Below are 20,015 nucleotides of genomic sequence, written 5' to 3'. Positions count from 1 at the left end.
GTGACCCAGGGAGGGACTTTCACAGACTGAGGAACCACCCACGTCAGCCCCACCATGGTTGTGGTTGAGGTAAGAATATTTATGATTAGGGAATCTCTAGATGGCCGGAAATTACACTTTCATACTTAAATTTGAATATATTTTCCATTTCTTATCCAAAATAGTCATAATCACGAAAAATGGGCATGAAAAACTAGATCACATCCTAACAACCAATGTATGCATCCTCTCCTCAGCAGTCCAGACATACTCTAAGTCAGGGAAGGGCGCAGATCTGTTTTGAAAGGTGGAGGGGGAGGACATTTTGTGAGTCGACACCCACCTCAGACTCACCTTGGTTGGAGAGGTGCGAAAATTTGAGGAAATAGTACCTCTAGATGGCCAGAAACGACACTTTTAGTAAAATTCATTATCATCACATCACCATTAGTCCAAATGAAGCGCCAAAAAAAATCTCATGGTCTTTTATCAGGGATTTTCGGCAACCTTAAAAGCAAAATTGTCTTTGAATATGTTCTTTACATACTTCAAAACCATGATTTCACAACCACCTCAGCCCCACCATGGTTGGGGCTGAGGTGAAAAATTACCTTTAGATGGCCGGAAATGACACTTTGACATAGTAAAATTCATCATCACATAGTCAGAATGAAACGCCAACAAATTTCTCATGTACTTTATCAGGGATCTACTTAATATCCAGGACAACTTTGCCTAACTATAATTTACTAAGCTTTAAGGACACACCTACTTGAGAAATTTTAAGAGTGATGATTAATCTGATAAATATGCAACGATTGTCCAACAACCATGATAAAAGAAGATAGTAATCACAAAACAATTTCTGGATTGGAAGTTTTTAACAATCTGGACAGTGGGTCTTATATTAATCGCGGACAAAACTGTGGATACAGTTAGCAAGAGACGTGGCAGATTTTACTGTAAACCATAAATTTTCCCATTTCGTACAATTTGTTTTTCCAGATGCATTAGAGCGCTCATTCAATTGCAATTTGCAAATGCCCCTAATAACCGGATTTGTTTTTTATTTTGACCACAAACTAAGGGAAAAAAAGTATCTTTTAACACTACGGCCAGCTCCTATTCATGGGATACCCCTACAGTATTATAAAGGGGAAACTTGTTTTGGTCCCGAAGGTGTCCCCTTAACTATAATATTATCAACAAATCACAACTTTGTTTTTCGCCTTTAGCACAATTTTCTTCACATTTTAATATTAATAATAATAATAATCATTATTACTATTATTATTATATGGCCTGGGATTTATGGATTTTTTTAAATCACGCTTATAACATGTGTTATAATTATAGTAGGCCTATGCTATGCCTAACGAGTACTGATGCATATTTACGTATTTTAGTAGTACTGTAGTATATTCATACTGTACTGTATTCATTTTGAGTGATCCCAGGAGAGAATTTGTATTGGGGGAGGGGAGGGAGCCGCAGCTCCCACACGGCTCCCCCCCCCCACCCCCACTCGAATTTCCTGAACGAGTCCTCCAACAGAACTAATGCACTTCAGACTAGATTCACCCATACTCAGAGACGGAATGTTTTGCTGCAGACCTTTTTCAGATATATTAGATTCATAGAACACAACCACCGACATCTGCGCCAGGGACCGGTGACCGGTCGCTCTTGTTTAATTAAACCCTGAGGCCATTACATTCTTATAAAATAATGGTTTGTTTCTATGAAAACAATTTATTTCCCCGATTTCTTCCTAAGTGTCAACTACACAATTGTTGTTGTCGTTGAGTTTACTTTGTTATTTAAGTGACTGGCCTTCAATTAAAACGAAATAAGTGTCTGCCAATTAGTAGTCGCATGAATAAATAAAATAGTTTATTTTCAGGATATTATCAGTAAAAATGTCAGTAACTCAACCCATGGAGGAAATAAAAGCTCAACCAAACCTTTATTTCTGTCGATCTCTATAGCTTTACTTATTTGATTCATTACATGAAGTTTTCAATATAGGCATAGGCCTATGATGATATTTAATCATTTGGAAGATTTTATTGACAAACTGTATATCTTTATTAATGAATTAAGTAGTAAAGATAAATATTTCGTGATGGGCGCTTGAACGCTAAACGATAGATTTTAAACCGAAAAAGGCAAGTATGTACCTAGATCAGGCTTGATAACAGGTGATTCATTAGAATACAATTGTACCATGGATTTGTTTATAGAAAATCAACAATTAATTGAAATAATGGAACTAATCAAACAATGGACGTTAAAGTTTATACTTCAGTGATCAATCAAGACAATTCAACTAAAACCTCAACCAAGCCGATAGGCAGATTTTTGCACAGTACTTTGTCGATACAGTAGTCACTTTCAATACAAACACGAACCCTTGTGACTTGCATAAAAAAAACCCACATTTGAATCTAATGACATCTCGCTGTAGGCCTATGGCTGTTAATACTGATTTTTTACGTTTTACAGTATTTTACCAGTCGAGTGAATTGAATAGAACATGTTGGGATCGCTGGACCGTGCACCGTGAACGTAAGGACTGTTTGTCTACAATTTCAATTGTTCCAATTGTGATGCATATTACAACACGGTCGGTATTCATATGCTTATTACCTGACTCACAGCCCAAACAAAAATAGCAGAGCAAAACGACAGAATACACAAACGTCAATTTTAATGAATATCTACCGCGTTCTAGGATCTCTTGAAGTCAAAGTTAAGGAAGTCACTTCTAAAATTTACAATTTAAGGTTAGTTTTTTTTTTTTATCAATATTTGTAAAAATTGAGACGTATTTCAGACTGGCTAGCGTTACAGAACTATCTGCCTATGCGTGCTTTGTAAGGTCATTTCAAAACGAATATGACCATAACGTATTGATTGAATATTATGCATGAACGTTGTCGACAAACAGGCAAATTTCTTTTATCATGATTCTATATATATATATATATATATATATATATGTATGTATAAATTATCTTGTTTTTTAAATTTCTTATCAAATACCACTTCCGTGAATTCTTGTCAGCAATGTCCTCCACATTGATGAGGACACAAGTCAGACATAGGCCTATTTGTAATTATATATATATATATATAAATGTATATATATACATATAAATAAATATATGTATATATAAATTATCAAAGAAAGGACTACATTCGTTGAGAGCTATGCTACACGATGTATTATTGTGTCCTTTATTCGAACACTGTATTTACCTTTCTTTGATAATTTATATATAATTTAACAGTGTTAACGGCTATCTTGATTTATATTATATATATACTGTATATATATATATATATACTTATATACTAATTTATATGTATATATACTTATAATTTAATTATTAAATTAATTATTTGTTTAATATAAAGAAATTGATAAATAATAATTACAGTGCTCAGATAGAAACACATGTTATTACCATATCACATTCCCCCCTTCAGTTGTATTAAAAGTGTAGATTCGAACATGCAGCCTCTCGCATCAAGGCGAGGATTATACCGTTGACCATACAGACCTATAGGCTAATAGACGGTATAGGTGCAAATTTAATCCCTATAAACTCTCTTTCATACACCGACGCTTGATATGTAGGACTATCTGAGTACTGTTATTATTACCTCTGCCAAGGAAGTTGGAGGAGGTAATGTTTTCGCCTCTGTTTATTCATCATGTTTATTACGTATCTGTGTGTGGGGGGGGGGGTGTTGTAGGGTGTTGGTGTATGTTATTTTAATAATTAATGCTAATATTTTTTTATTATTATCTTATGCTTAAATGATGTATTTGTATATAACCTATGTATGTACATTTTATATATGTATATAGATCCTTCATTTTTTTTTGCAGAGCGTACACTCATAATTATGAAGAATACAGTTTCCATACTGTTGGTTTTTATTTTATTTCTTTCATTTTCTAACGCACAGACAGGTAATCCTATTTATTTTATGATTATAAAGCGTGATATATGTTATTTAAAAGAAAAAAACAAAGGCCCCCCTTTTTTTCAAGTTTATACGACTATCTGATTTTCCATAATATATCTAGATTCCGCTGTCAATGCCGATTAACTGACTATCGTGGGTAATGATAGCAACACTTTTCAAAACACATTATTTTGATCTTGTAAAACGATGTAATCTTAACTATACTGATATTTATTTATTTTTATATTTAAGCATCAACTAAATTGGTTGATTGTCATCACCACGAGTTTGCGGCTATTTGCAACAATGATCATTGACTGAGTTTTCTAGTATCATATTTAAATGTTTTATTTGTTAGGATTTTCAATATAATTATGTTTTGGTTTATTGAGCTATGACCATATTTTTTTCTCATTTTTTGAGGTTGTACGAAATTAATTTAAATTGAAATAACTAATTGTTTACAGCATGCAATAGTTTACCTTGTCTGCATGGTGGAACCTGCTTCAACAGCGAAACCGGTAATAAGTTTTTATGCCTATGTACCAAGGGGTATGCAGGGATACAGTGTGAGATCAGTTTACCGGGTATGTTCTTCAAAATATTAGGCGACATTTAAAGGAAGCATTTACAAAATAATTGCATTTTCAAAGAATCCCAATTTTCGGTTAGGAAAGCCTACCACGGAACCGATCAGAAACGTGTTCGGAAATTCAGTTCGAATCCGATGTGATTGTAGCTTTCACAATTCTCTTTCAGAATTTGAACATTTAAAATGTTTATGCTTCACTGACAGACTCAAAGCGACTTTCGAAAATCCTTACTTTGCTAAACAATGAAAGGGCATTATCTGTATGCTCTAGACTACTATAATGCTATGATTATTGTTATTGTTTTTATCTTTAGGATTTACTTGTTTTCGCTGCTTTTATTGTTACTATCAATATTTTAATTGTATATAATATATATAAATATAGACCTAGATACATTGTTAAAACATATATAAATTGTAATTGTCACGTGATGTTTTGCAGCCAAAAATATCGAAGTATCTAAATTTAAATTTAATGATTCTGTGTTTCAGGAACATGTGCTCCAGATTACCGATGCATTAAAGGCAACTGTAAGACAGACATCAACGGGATCCCACACTGCAACTGCTCCATCGGCTATAAAGGAGAGAATTGTGACGAATCTAGTAAGTTTAGTCACTGAAAACTTTCTATATCAATCTAAAATTATTATTTGAAGCTTCAGGTAGAGGGTATTTCTTATCCCTATCTCATAAAATGTAGAATAAAATTAACAAAACAGTATATAATAATAATTATTATCATCTTTTAAAAAAGTAATTAGGCCTACTTGGCTGGCAAACAATTGAATCTATTCAATCAGAAAGATTACTAACTTACTTTTATAGACTAAAAAATATGGAAGAACACCGCTGGCCAAGATTATTATTTAGGGCTCTCTTTACGCTTAAAGAAAAACTGAGTTGGAAATGGCTTCAAAATATTGAATCCATTTTAAATAAGTTTGATCTACAAATGTTCTTTAACATTGACTATTGTACAAAATGGCTTAATGGCTTCAAAGAAAAAAAATATTAAAAAAGATAACTTAAGTTGGTATAACAATGCTTTAAGTAAATCATCTTTAAAACATTACATAAGATACAAAAGTGAACCTAAAATGGAAAAGTATTTATTAGAAAAGTGTAACTTTCATGCTTCAAGTTCAAAATTTAAAGCTCGTTCTAACTCACTACCTCTTGAAGGAAGAAAGGAATCCTGGTCACCTCAAAATTTAGGCTTATGCTTATTATGTGACTGCGTGACAAAGGAAACCATCAATCATTTTGTATTTGATTGTACCAGATTAAAGAACATTAGAACTTTAATATTTGACCAACTTAAAGAGGAGTTATATAAAAAGGATTTACATATATTTTGGGAATTATTCACATCAAGCTCCCCTGAACTTAAATACCATCTTTTGTTTGATGATTTAGAAATCCATTACGAATATCAAATTGTAACAACAAATTGTATAAACCCTATTAATTATACTATTGCGAGTAAAGTTTTCGATAATCATTGTAAATTACTTTTAACGATGGCATGGAAAGAACGAAATGATATATATAATGCTTTTCTATTGCAAGACTAATATGTCTGGTTTTAATGTTATTGAATTAAACTTACAATATTTACTCTGTTATATGTATATATGTATATGTATGTGTTTGTGTATGTATGTGTATGTATGTATGTATGTATGTGTGAATATGTGTGTGGGAGGGGTGTGTGTATGTGTGTGCGTCTATGCATGTATGTATTGTGTGTGTATGTATGTTTGTATATGTAAGCATGTGTGTGTGTGTGTGTGTGTATACATATATATATATATGTATATGTATACTGTATATATATATATGTATATGTATATATATATATATATATATGTGTGTATATATATGTTTGTGTGTATGTATATATGTATGTGTGTATAAGTGATGTATTAACCAACTAACTTATATTAGTATTAGTATTTATTTTTATCTCTATTACTATTTTTGTAAACCCTTTTTTTATTTATGTTTCGTTCTACCGCAGTATTTTCTTACTATATTTTATCACAGTAATTAAGTTTTTACTGATTTTGTTACTGTTGCACGTCTTTACGGCTGTGCCTCTGTTATAAAAGAGAAGCAATAAAGTTACTTACTTACTTACAGTGACCACTACAGTGACCGCATGTGAAGCATTCACTCCCTGTCAAAATGACGGCACTTGTTTCACATTGTCATCGGATATTTCCTCATATTTTTGTGCATGTCCATTGGAGTATACGGGAAAACATTGCGATATGAAAATCACATCATTAGCTGGTAAGTCATTAATGTTTATTAACAAAAACAGCATTACCACTTAATATTGTGACGAAAAAGATCTCACTTAGGTTCTAGATGTTTTTACACCCTTAAGATATTAAGACTGTTCACCCCCCCCCCCCCCAACGGGTGACAATGTGATAGGCCAAAATGTTCATGTAATTATAGGTAAATGGACAATGTCTAACTTCTGTAGTAAGTTTTTAGTTGAGACTCCAAAACATTTAGGTAGGCCTATAAGAACTGCTAAATTACTTGATATTATATATTATAAAATAAAAAATAGAATAGGTGTTCTCTGGCATTTCTTATTACTTGCTTCTGCTAATGTGTACAAACGATTACTGAACCATGCCTCAAAGACATAAAAGCATTATATAGGCCTATTCGATTTTTGTTTGGTGCATCATATCTGTCAAAAATACAAACCTTAAGCAGGGGTGGGCTACTACATCATTGATGCTCTCGTTCCACATTTGCCACTAGTTTTTGAATATTCAAAAATCTGTATCTTATTAACCGTTCCAGATATTTTTCGTCAAACATCCTTTTTGTATCTTAGAAAAATTAGTTCTACAACATTTTAAACATTTTCCTCCGGAGCCTGTTCTAATTCTAATAAAGCTCTAATATATCTATGAACCATCAATCTGCCAAGGTATGGAGAAAATATATTAAATTTACGTCTAATTATTAATCTCCCATCCGCGACACATACAGTACGTTTTTTTAACAATATTTTCACCTTATTTGTTTAACATTAGGCTGAATGTAAATATGGAATAAACTTTAAATCATTTATTCCTTAAGGTTTCTGAGATATTTTTCAAATTTTCAAAATGTCCCATCGGTAAATAATACTGCTAAAAATGACCCATTAAGTAATAAATAAATTCGGGATCGGAAATTATGCAGTACAACGTCTGATTGAGAATTTGGAAGTACACCGGCTTAACGTTTCTTCTAAGCAGGTTGTTAGAATTGAACTAAGGACACGAAAGATCTTTGTGGTTAATCCAACATAAAATATGTACATTGGTTTAAGTAAATGAGCTGTTCTGATGTATGATTATATAATCCTATTACACATTTACCGATAGCAACATAATGCCTTGTAACTGATACTGATTCAACAATCAATGGACGAAACCTCATTGGGTTCAAGTCAAGTTGATACAATATATGTCCTAAATGAGAAATAAAATTATTATTATTATTTAAAATATTGCTGTTGTATTTAGTATACTTAAACATATCAACTTTTATTGTCTTTCAGACCCATGTTTGCCGAGTCCTTGTGAAAATGGCGGCAATTGTACATTAGATGCCTCCAATCCATCGGGTTATCATTGTACGTGCCCAGTTCACTTCAGTGGTCAAAATTGCTCAACGGATGATACAATAAGTAGGCCTATGTATTGTCGTTATCGTATACTTAATGTAATTGTTATAAATGGGTGGGGTTTAGGAAAAAACCGGAGGTCATTTCGTTGCTTTCCTATCTAAATGCGAACATTGACTAGTAAAGAATATTGGACGTCAGGTCCTGGTTGTCGTCAGTAGCGGATCTATCAATTCAATCTACTAGACGTCAGGTCTTGGTTTTCATAAAAATAAAAATAATTCTGGATTTATATAGCGCCTCACGTTGACACAACCTCGAAGCGCTTGAACATAAATGTACTCATTAACTATTTTAGAACCTTTTGGACGTCAGGTCCTGGTTTTCATATCTAGAGGTGCATTTAAGAAACCAAAAGAAATACTATACGTCGATGCGATACGATTTATTGGGTTCACTTTTAGATCAGTGGCACCCATCACTTAGATGGTGCACCCATTAACAATATAAAATATATACAAAGGAAAGCAAAAGACAGTTCAAAAACAACAAACGGATAAATAGCGTAACAAAAACAAAACCAAGCAATTTACAGTAAAGTTTTACCCTTATTTGTATATCTAAAAAATTCTTACTATAATTTAGTAAGTAAACTGAATGAAACACACTGAGCTGCACAAATCAGGTCTTGGTTTCCATAAATGCACGCGTTAACTATTTTAGAACCAATGGCATGTCAGGTCCTGGTTTTCCTATATAGATTCGAACGTTAACAATTTGAAAAAAAGCTATTGATCGTCTACAAACGAACATTATACACCCCCACAAATTAATTAATTTTTTCATCGTTATTGGTAATGCAATCTATAATATAAAATTGTTCAATATTTAAATTTCCAACGAATGATTATGTTCACAGGCTGCACTTTTGAGGGCAATATATATTATAACAGAGAAGTTCGAGAAACAGGTTGTAATCTTTGGTAAGTTTTTATGATTCCTACTATAACCGACCATTGTACAGCTGTATTGTTGTTTGTAAAATGTTGGATATTTTTTGTTATAATTTATTAATTATTATTAGTATTATTTCTCTCCTTTTATAAAAATTATCTTTAGTAAAGACGCATCAAAATATTTGATATCTCAGGCTCTATAAATCCTAAGTTTCTGGTTCAATTAGACCTGCAATGTCACGTTTGGTTCAGTTTAAACTTTCTCTATCTTCGTGTTCAACTTCAAACACATTAAAACATAATATGCTTGACTATAGTTAGATTTTTAAGACCCACCATGAACTTGATTTTTTTTTATTCGTTCCATCCACTGTTTATAAGAAACAAAACATACGAAAAAACAATACCGTAAATACATATGAAGAAAGGTTACAGAAATATTTAGGTTTAAAAAAACCTAAAGAGCAAGCCTCCATTTTACGTTTCAAACAAATATCATTGTGCTTAAAATCATCATTCCTCGTAATACTTAAGTTACTTGGTATCCAAGACTTGATTTCTATATTTTTTGTATTAATAATAGATGGAAAGATTCTAAGAAGAAAGTCTTCAGCGTTAGTGATTTAAACACTGATTTCATTTATACTTGCTATTACAGTTTCTATGATGGCAATAAATGACTCTGCTGTATGTTTGTAAAAAATGTAATAAATAATACGGTATCTAGTTACAATAATATAGAAATAAATAGCGCAAACCCAATGTAACCACAAAATGTTGTAATAAAAATATGATTGAAAACCTTTCTAACACTGTACATTTGAATCGAAATTTTGATTTTTGCATACAGCACATGCTACGATGGAAATTGGGCTTGTACAATGTCTTCATGTGGTAAGTTATATTTACAAGCTCATAAGTCACGCAACCATACAACTAAAATAAATCATTTAAGTAATGAGTACGGTAATATCATTTTTCCTGAAAATTGTTGCAAGTTTTTTGTCTTGCGGCCAAAAACGGCACTATTTTTTACAAGTCATCTTGAATGATTATAGGCCTATGATGAAAAAAATATTATACAATTATTTTTAGCTTTCATCTTAAATAATTATAGGCCTATGATTAAAAAAAATATTAAACTTTATTTTTAGCTTTCTTTCTATTGAAATATTATTAATGATAGCACTTGTACATAAAAAGAGTAACACATTTTAATGGTTATTACATATTTAGATTTCTTCTTTCCCTTTTCTAAAATTTTATACAATCACTATTGTGTTTTTCTTAATTCAAAAATGATATATTTCTAAATAGTTTGCACACTAGTTTATTAAGCTCTACAACATGTTTTTATTCAAAAATTATAAACTTGTGAATATTATTCTTTTAGTATGTACTTGTGACAATGAAAGATTATTTTATACACTTATCATCTTCTTTGTATTTAATATAAAATGTTTGTTTGTTTTATTTTAATTAGGTGGTATATGTAGGTACGAGGATAAGATATTCTTTGAGGATGATAGTCGGCAAGATGACTGCAACACTTGGTGAGTTGAATAAGTCTACGTGTTTTGGGGGTTTTGTTTGTATTATATACTGCACTGATGGTCTACATCTGTACTACAATGCTCTATATATGCTCATGTTATATTATAATATATATTATGGATTTAAAATTAGATCCAAGAAAGTATACATAACCATCACAAAAACAATATCAAGTACGATAATAGATTTAGAAAGATTTAGTAGATCCTTTATAATTATTCCAAGAAATAACTAGCAACCACTACTATCGAACGTAAGATAATTATAAGTAATGAATGAAAAGTGTACATGGAGTGGTGAATCAGGGATCTCAAATCGTGTTGCTCACCAACTGCTAATCCGCTAAGTTTCCTTAACATCTCTGTTTATCGATTGTTTATCGATATAGCTGTTTAAATTTGTTTTATTTTGAAAAAAAACCATTAAATAATGTTTTTTATTACACTATTTATTGTTTTATTTAGTCAATTTTGAAATACCATAATATTTATATCTCATCAAATTTGTTATTGTTTTCATATATTATGGGGTTTTTTTTGTAAGTTATTAAATTTCACTTGTGTTTTTTCAACATGTTTGCTACTCACACCTGTTTGCATTTTTTTAGTTACTGCATACATGGAGCGTGGGTGTGTACAATGAAGCATTGTTTCAATGGTATGTACCGTAATTCACACCTTATGTCACGCAACACTAACCTTTGTCGTAGAACGCTTAGTGTTCATTACCTATATAAGTTATTCTAATTACAGTTCCTAATATTGATGCCTAAAAAAAGAAGCACGGTTTTTAAATGTACATTTACTATAACCTTTTTTTTATTATAGTCATAGAATCTATGAATGTTTAAACCATTTTGGGTTCGGCTACACAAAAAAGTCTTCAGTACCTAAACTATGCTTATGGGTTAAAAAAAAAAGGCAAAGGCCTAGCAAGGCACGTATTTTGATTGGTCTCAGTTAGCCAAATATAAACGAACATTATTCTACCGATATTTTCATAAATGATATGTGTACCAATAATTTGAAAACTAAGCTGTTTTAACACAAATATACAAATAATAATAATGATGATTATAGTAATAATAATAATAATAATAATAATAATAAAAATAATAAATATAAAAATAATTATTATGAATACTTGTTAGGGGCTACTGATGGTAGGTGCCTACAATACTATATGAATTCATTGTAAATTTAAAATTCTGACGAATATTCTCATGTTATCTTACAGGTAATGAGTGTGAATTTGTTTCAAGTGATTATGTTGAATTATATTCTGAAAATCAACACAGATGGGAAGAGTGCAATGTTTGGTGTGTACATTTATTATACTGTATATTCTAAATTATTTATATCTTTACATTTTTCACCTAACGAAATAAGATACGGAAATGTATGTTATAAAATATTTATACAAAGAATATATTCAGCTATATTCTTGTGATCATATACTGTTTATCGATTGTGATCATATATATTAATTGTTTTAATTCTCATAGGCCTATTTGTAATTTATATTGTACGTTATATTTGATGGTTTTGATAACTGTGTGCATTTGTCTTTCTTTACTTAAACCCTTTTAAGTCATATATGTTTAATGTGGTGATTTTTTTTGTCTTTATGTATATATATATATATATATATATATATAGTAACTTGTTCTCGTTGCGACATTTGGAAACCAGTTATTATTAATACTTATACCAGTATAGTATTTTTTTCCATTGACACAGGTTACATTTCTTTGAGTTAGGAAAAATATTATATAACCACTAGTAATAAGAACTTTAAACAAAAGAACAGAGCTGGTTTCCAAATGTCGCCACGACAATGTATAAAAAAGTTTCCCATGGCATGTACCACAGACTTATATAACAAAAGAATATAGGAAACGAATACCATGTATAGACTTCAGAAACACTTTATTTGAGAAAACCAATATTTCGACCTATCCTCAGGTCTTTATCAAGGTACATCAAAAAAACTAGCAAAAAGTGGACACACGTAACCACTGTAGTGGGAGGAGTTAAAGAATAACCATGCGGATTATAATGAGAGTAATTAAAATCGGGTAGGCCTATACATTGATAGTAATAAACAGTAATAAAATGAGAACGGAGATTAATAGTCGTTCCCACATTATGCTGACAGTATAATAAACAGACTATAGTATATTGACCAAAATTCCAAATAAAAACAGGAAATAGAGAAACATAGCATAACATTTAGGCCACAATGGACGCAAGTATAAAATATGTAAAATAAACACATCTAGATGTGTATAAGAGACAGCAATAAAGGTGGAATTGAATTGAATTGACAATTTTTGTATTTGTATTGATCCAGTTATAATTCTATTTTCTGTTTTATTATTTTTATCACAGCTACTGTCTAAGTGCATCCTGGGCCTGTACTAATAACGATTGTTGTAAGTTAATATTTTACAAACTATTAATTGTGTTGTCTTTCTGTATTCATGATTCTTACTGTTATAAGTGTATGTATGTATAATTTAAAATGTCTGGACTATGACATGAAAGTGTGTTGAAGAATGTACACCTCATTTGCATAATTACAATGTATTCCTTTTTTTTTTCTATGTTGCCCTTCTTTGATTACATCGATAACAGCAAATAGGTAAGAACTATTCTTTATAACACGCAGGTTATTTTATTACCTATATCAAATGGTGATTTAACCATTGAAGTTGCTTGTTTAGGAGTATAGGCCTACTCTGTAACACAAAGGTTTGCTTTTTAATTCTGGCCTTTACGATTGAAACAAAATAGTGTAACTGGATGTTTACTTAGTGTGCCTAGTAATGAGCCACTTGATTTTTAACAACCATATTTGTCGTAGGTATTTCTTATACGGTGAGTTTACATCTTTTCGGCGTTCCTTTAGATTCCCTAGTTTCAAAATGAAAATGAGACAAATTTTAATATTTGAAACGAAAATATAATCCACCTTTTTGCAGAAAATATTTTCAACCTTTCAATTTTATATTTGATGAACTTAAACCTAAATTTTAACCCTGTGGTTACCAGCGGCGTATCCAGGATTTAAGGAGGGAGAGGGGGTTGCTGAATGAAATGAGTGTTCACACCACATCAGCGCCCTTGGGTGGCGTGACATGCCAACATTTCCAGTATTTTGTACCTCAGGATGGCAGGAAATGGAACTTAAATTACCATTTAATTCCTTTATTTTTTACAAAATAAGTCAAAAAAAAAAAACAATTAAGTAAATAGGTGCCCGAAAATGGCACTTAAATACTTCCAATTCTAAAAACTACCATATCCACCTGAACGCCAACTACTGTATGGTGAAGAAATTTTAAGAATTTGAGACTTATAGATACCCTAAAATAGCACTTGAATAGTACAAATCTACGAATATCCTCCTCAGTCCCACCATGGTTTTGGGGCGCAAATGAGTAAACTTTAGAAATTTGAGATTTTATAGATGGCTGAAAACGGCACTTGGATACTTACAATTTATGAAAAATACCATCCACATCAGCCCACCATGGTTGGTGCTGAAGTAAGACAATTGTAAGAATTTGAGACATTTAGATGCTGGAAAATGGCACTTTAATACAAAAAATATATGAAAATTACTAAATCCACCTGAGACTCATCATGGTTGAAACTGAAGTGAGAACAATTTTTGGAATTGAGGACGTCTAGATGACTGAAAATGCACTTTAATACTTAAAATTTATGTTAGTTATTTTTTAACATTAAAAATGGGCACTTTTTTCAATCTCTGACAGAGATGACTCAGGCACCCCGAGCACCTTCCTTGATACGCCACTGACTACTGTATAATCTTATCAACCAAAATGCATAACGGGGCATTTTGGTATATTAGACCTATTGTTTGCATTTGCAATACTTACACATTTGAAATTCATTTGGATAATGTTATTGTTAGGTCACCTGGCAGTAATTTTCTGTTTAAGTTTAATTCACAGTTTACAGTTGAAGGCTTAGTGCTCAGTGCAGCCAGTGCAAAACACTGGGCTCGGGGCTATTAGGGACCCATTCATAAATAGACCTAAAAATAATAATTTAAAATAATTTCCAACTTAATTTTAACGAAAAAAAAAACGGCCAAAAAAAATATTGTTTGGTTTTAGAAGAGTAATTATTGATTACTGTGTTGATTTCAATTCAGTGGTGTATTCAAGGAGCCCAGCCAGTCGGCCCAACCCCCTGATTACTGTGTTGATTTCAATTCAGTAGTGTATTCAAGAAGCCCAGCCAGCCGGCCCAACCCCCTATTTTTCAAAATTATTTTTTTAAAATGGTAATAAAAGGATATTATATTCATTTTATTATAAATCTGAGAGATATCATCTAGAGGTGTTATAATTATAAATTTTCTTACCTCAGCCCCAATCATAGTGGGGCTCAGGTGGTCTACCTCCTCCGCCTGTGACAATCCCTCCCTCGCTCCTCTATTTCGAATTCTCAGGTCCACCACTGCAATTTGTTCAATTTTACGTGCCACCAATTTTCTTGATTAGTTTATAACAGCTGTTGAATATGCCCCTTTTAATATAGTTACAAATCTGATTATCGTTAGTATTTAGGCATATTACCGTAACCTAGGCCTTTAGGAGTAGGGGTAAAAGAAGCAATTCTTATGATAAATTTTCAGAAAACTTTAGGGAATTCTTCTATCACTTCAAAGGGCCCGGCAATTAAGCTTGCACTGGGGCCCTTTTGCACCTAGCTACGCCGCTGTGTTGCGGTAAAACCTTTCTACAACAAGGACCCGGTGAACAATCCTTATCCATTGTGCAGTGCATGTCTCGCAGTACATTTGATAATCTTTAGAATAGTCTTTTTGTGCATTTTGGCGTGACCATATTTCAGAGTAAGAATCCGTCAAACACTTGTTTTAGATATGAACTAAGATGTTTTCTTACCATCTGGTCTGTTCAGGTTTAAAATACAGTATGTATGTCCCTATCTGATCAAATTAAGTTGTAAATCTAATAAATTACATTGTTTTATATGTCGATTACATATGAATCTTTACTAATGAAAATAAAAATGCTCGAGTAAAATCACTACATAAAAACAAAAACAGCGAATTACGGTTTCACCAACCAGGATAGTACTCGTGAATGATTCACCCGATTTAGGAACGAAATCCCCAGTGGGAGTTGTGGTGCTTTGTTCAAATGTAAATCTCATTGTTCTGCTACCAATGTTGTTGGTATGTGCTCTTATATACTATATATTTCAGAACTGTCATTGGAGTATCATTTGATTTTGATGGCGACTTTGATAGCATTGTTGATATAACGGAGCACTTCAAACTGTAAGTAAAACGTGTTTACTAATTGATTGCATTGAAAGTATCTTGAAACCAATTTACTTGCCAACTCGGCAACATTAGTCGATGTGAAATAATATGCCACTAATACCAAGCGTGGAATCTGACAAAGAAATAAAATCAGCGGGACTCGAATGTTATTGCGAAAATCAATTAAAATATTTTGTTTAATAATAGTTACCGTATACCTACTGTGAGTTTAAACAACGAATATTATGTTGATTTATGTTCCAACAATTGTTATTTTGTGCTGTTTGCTAAAAATACATCTTTACAGGTTTTTTTTACAATAAATAGATGAAATTAAATAATAACTTTAATAAGAATAAAAAAGTTAGGACCCTTTAGAATTAACTTACCAAAATCTACAGCTCCATGGTTGCTGAGGTGTTAATAAATCCGTCATGTCTTGAAGTTGTATATCAGTTCACCTTATTTCACAGATTGTTACACCAAGACCTATCTATGACATTTAGTATCCCGATGAAGGTTATAGAGCATTTAGAGGTAGGTTATACAACCAACCAAAATCCCATATCAATTTGAAAAAACATTTAATCAATCAATTAATCTATATTTTCCATCATGAATAAAAACAATAAAACAAAAGATGGAAGGAATACAACAAAGGCAAGGCCTGACAATGTGTTGTATTACCTTAACAAAAAGACGATTAACAATATAGAAATATATTATAAAACATCAATACACATTAATCAAAACAATTACATTAAAGCAGATACACATTGCTTATGCTAATAAAATGCATTGTTTTAGTTATTTATACAGTGTTTGTATATGCTAGTGGCCGATATTTCTACTTTTATTGCCGCATATATTACGCTCAAGTAGAACACAAATTTGCTTAAGTACAATACATTTTTTATTACTGCACATGTAGTTTAAAATTAAATGCTCTATATAAGTGCTTCTCTACAATTCTGACACCTTTTTGTTCTGCTTTTACAGGATAAATACATAACACAATACGCTTTTTGTCTCACTATACACATTCTCAGCCTTGTTTTTGTCTATGTTACTTCCGTCTTCATTTTTTCAAATTCATCATGATATAAGATAACTTAATGTTTTCGAAAAATAAGTTGTTTGACTAAATTGTACAGTACAGTGATATCCTCTAACCGATATCTTTCCTATCTTGGAGTTATAAAATTCTTATTGAACAGTTTTATGTGAACTGAACGAAAAAGTGTTGCCTAGCAACCATATTTAATTGAAAGTTGACTTCAAGTACCTATTTTCTAACAAAGCCCTTAATCGTAACACTGTTATTTTCATTAGGTTTGTTTGTCAATAATTTTTGTGACAGGATTCAAAAATATCTTACAAATAAGTTTTTATTATTATCAATTATTATTATCAATTTTATTATTGTTGTTATTATTATTGTTATTGTTGTTGTTGTTGTTGCTTTTATTTTCATAATTATTATTATTATTATTATTATTATTATTATTATTATTATTATTATTATTATTATTATTATTATTATTATTGTTGTTGTAGATGTTATTTTGTTAATCATTGTTTCTATGGTAGGCATCTTGTAGACCTAGGGACATGTTCTCTTTTTGCCTCAGACTCTTCACTTTTGAGTTTTGCGTGAAATAAAATTATGAATTATGAAAAAAACTGCTTTCTTCTCTTTCTTTATGTTTAGTCATCTGGAAGTTCCCAAGCAATCCATGTTTCTTTTTCACTTGTTGGTAGTCAAGATGGTGCCGTTGATGTAGAGAAGATGTCGTCTGAAATGCAAAAAACTGTTAGTTGCACTTTTTCATAATGTTTTTCAAATTCATAAATTATGTTTAAAATGAAGACATTTTTAATTTAATTTGACGAAGGTCTAGAGAAAGTTAGCTTTTGTGCATGTGCAACCATGATATGAAGATTAGAACTATGTGTTGCATTACTTACCCATGAAAATCATAGGATAGACGTATGTGATAATATAATATTTTGATGCAAACAAACCAAGGGATTTTCCAATGGGGTTTATCTTGGTGGTGAATTGGGCAGCACACTACGAAGAGTGAACTGTGTTCTTTAACATTCACATATGCCATATTGCACTTGAAACTTCTATTCCAGCTGTTATACACAAGGAGAACAGTTATTTAAATTGAATGAGGGGACTAAAAATCTAAACGGATCTTCACGGTTTAGCGCACTGACAGTCTCTACCACCAGTTTACACGAGCTAAGCAGCTGTCACAATTATATAAATGTTCATAATGTGATTCAAATATTTTATTACATTCAGATTAACAATGGAGAGTACAGATTTGTCTTCAATACTGCGACGTATCCGTCAAGCCGGAATTCATTCTCCTCTACGTTGATATGGCCAGAAAATCCAACAAAAACCAAATCAGGCGTAGACAGCTCTATGGTACTCTTAATAGTTTGCGCCCTCGCTGGTCTTGGCTTTATTGTCATTATTTTTGGAGTTACCTTATATGTAAGTTCAATTTTATTTTAACATAAGAATTTAGTTTTATTCAAATTCTCCAAATTTAGAGAAAGACCGGATGGATCTGTATATACCTCAGAATGGTTGTTGGGAGGAGTGCGTGAATGATTAAATGTGATGCATCACCTTTAATTTTGTAGAATGAATGAAATTGAAAAAAAAAAATCAGATAAATTAGTTGTTTAGGCCTCCAATGGCATAATGTAATGTTAACCTTATGAATCATCTTATTTATAGATTAAGACGGCAAACACAAAACGAAAAGATACAAAGTATGGAAGTGCACAACTCCCCAATGTAAGTACACAGGATTAACTTGATAGGCTTTAATGATACACTTTCATTGTCAAATTAATATTCACACTCAGACAGACCATAGAGAAAATATGACAGACATAATGCAATTGTTTACAATGTATAATTAAATTGAGGGTATAGAATATAATCTAATCAAAATAACTCTATACAATTTTCAATTATTACCCAATACCAATTATTTTTATCTCAAAATTCTAGAGGCGAACAGGATTGGAAACAGGTGACCAAGCACGCCTTACCAGCGATAGAGCAGCTACTTTACCATCTAATTTGCATATTTAATATATAAACAGACCTTAAAAAGCAAGCGATACAATAGCTAAACTTGTTAAGTGTTCTTAATCTTCCATATGTTTAAATCAATCAGGTTAATCATGTTGTTTTATATTTAAATATTATCCTATTATAGTTTGCTGATTCTTGTAGATGCCTCTCAGTTTCTTTTATTAAAAAAAATCTAACACATCCAACAGCAAGTACAATCACCACTTACAGAATGAAACGATGGTACATAAGTTCGATATTATAAGTATCTTTTATAAAATTCCGGGAATTCTGGTGATTTTTAACCCATCTGGAATTGGAAGTCAAGCATGTTGACGACTAAGCTACAGCTCCACTATTAAAGGCGAACGAAGCGAAAATGTTTATTTTATTTGTATTTATCTTTTATTGATATATAATAATAATAATAATAATAATATTGATATATTAAGATAAAATCGTGGTTTACAGCAAACTATTTTCACATTTCTACATTGTGTTACCTATTATGTCACATCTAGATGTGTATAAGAGACAGTATATAATGTGTAGATATATATATATATGATAAAAGTTAACTTACCATAAAATTATGTTTGTAATGTTAATAATTAATCTATATTAAATGTACATAATATTATACCTGTACAGTGCTCGCGAATTAAATTAATAATTGACGTAATAATCATATCAACCATCCATTTAACAAAGTAGATGTATACAAAACAAGGATAAAAGACCTAATACTCAGACACAGAGACTTATACTTTGTTCTTTTCCATTTTAATAATAAGAATATATCCGAATATAATATCAAAATTACGAAATCAGACATTTTGTTTGTAATATTATTAAGGGTTTTAATTTAATAGACATCCATTG

General features: G+C 31.3%; 1 protein-coding gene across 1 annotated transcript; it reads left to right on the top strand.

The window, feature by feature from the left end:
* The first annotated feature begins 2,393 nt into the window (after positions 1 to 2,393).
* Positions 2,394 to 19,513, top strand: LOC117106658 (neurogenic locus Notch protein-like). The gene is made up of 19 exons (XM_033248058.1): positions 2,394 to 2,765; positions 3,878 to 3,961; positions 4,425 to 4,544; positions 5,042 to 5,155; positions 6,695 to 6,847; positions 8,127 to 8,255; positions 9,112 to 9,175; positions 9,999 to 10,042; positions 10,632 to 10,701; positions 11,310 to 11,359; positions 11,939 to 12,020; positions 13,093 to 13,136; positions 13,339 to 13,345; positions 15,968 to 16,042; positions 16,501 to 16,564; positions 17,739 to 17,840; positions 18,342 to 18,539; positions 18,789 to 18,848; positions 19,068 to 19,513. Exons 2-19 carry the CDS (start codon positions 3,895 to 3,897, stop codon positions 19,149 to 19,151), a joined length of 1,527 nt encoding a protein of 508 aa, XP_033103949.1. The 5' UTR covers positions 2,394 to 2,765; positions 3,878 to 3,894; the 3' UTR covers positions 19,152 to 19,513.
* The last annotated feature ends 502 nt before the right edge of the window (positions 19,514 to 20,015 follow it).

The sequence above is a fragment of the Anneissia japonica genome, unplaced genomic scaffold (genome assembly GCF_011630105.1).
Source record: "Anneissia japonica isolate Jap-2015-1 unplaced genomic scaffold, ASM1163010v1 scaffold288118_len230876_cov182, whole genome shotgun sequence".
Taxonomy (NCBI): Eukaryota; Metazoa; Echinodermata; class Crinoidea; order Comatulida; family Comatulidae; genus Anneissia; species Anneissia japonica.
Note: the sequence above shows the minus strand (reverse complement) of the source record. Positions and strands in the feature narration are given on the sequence as shown.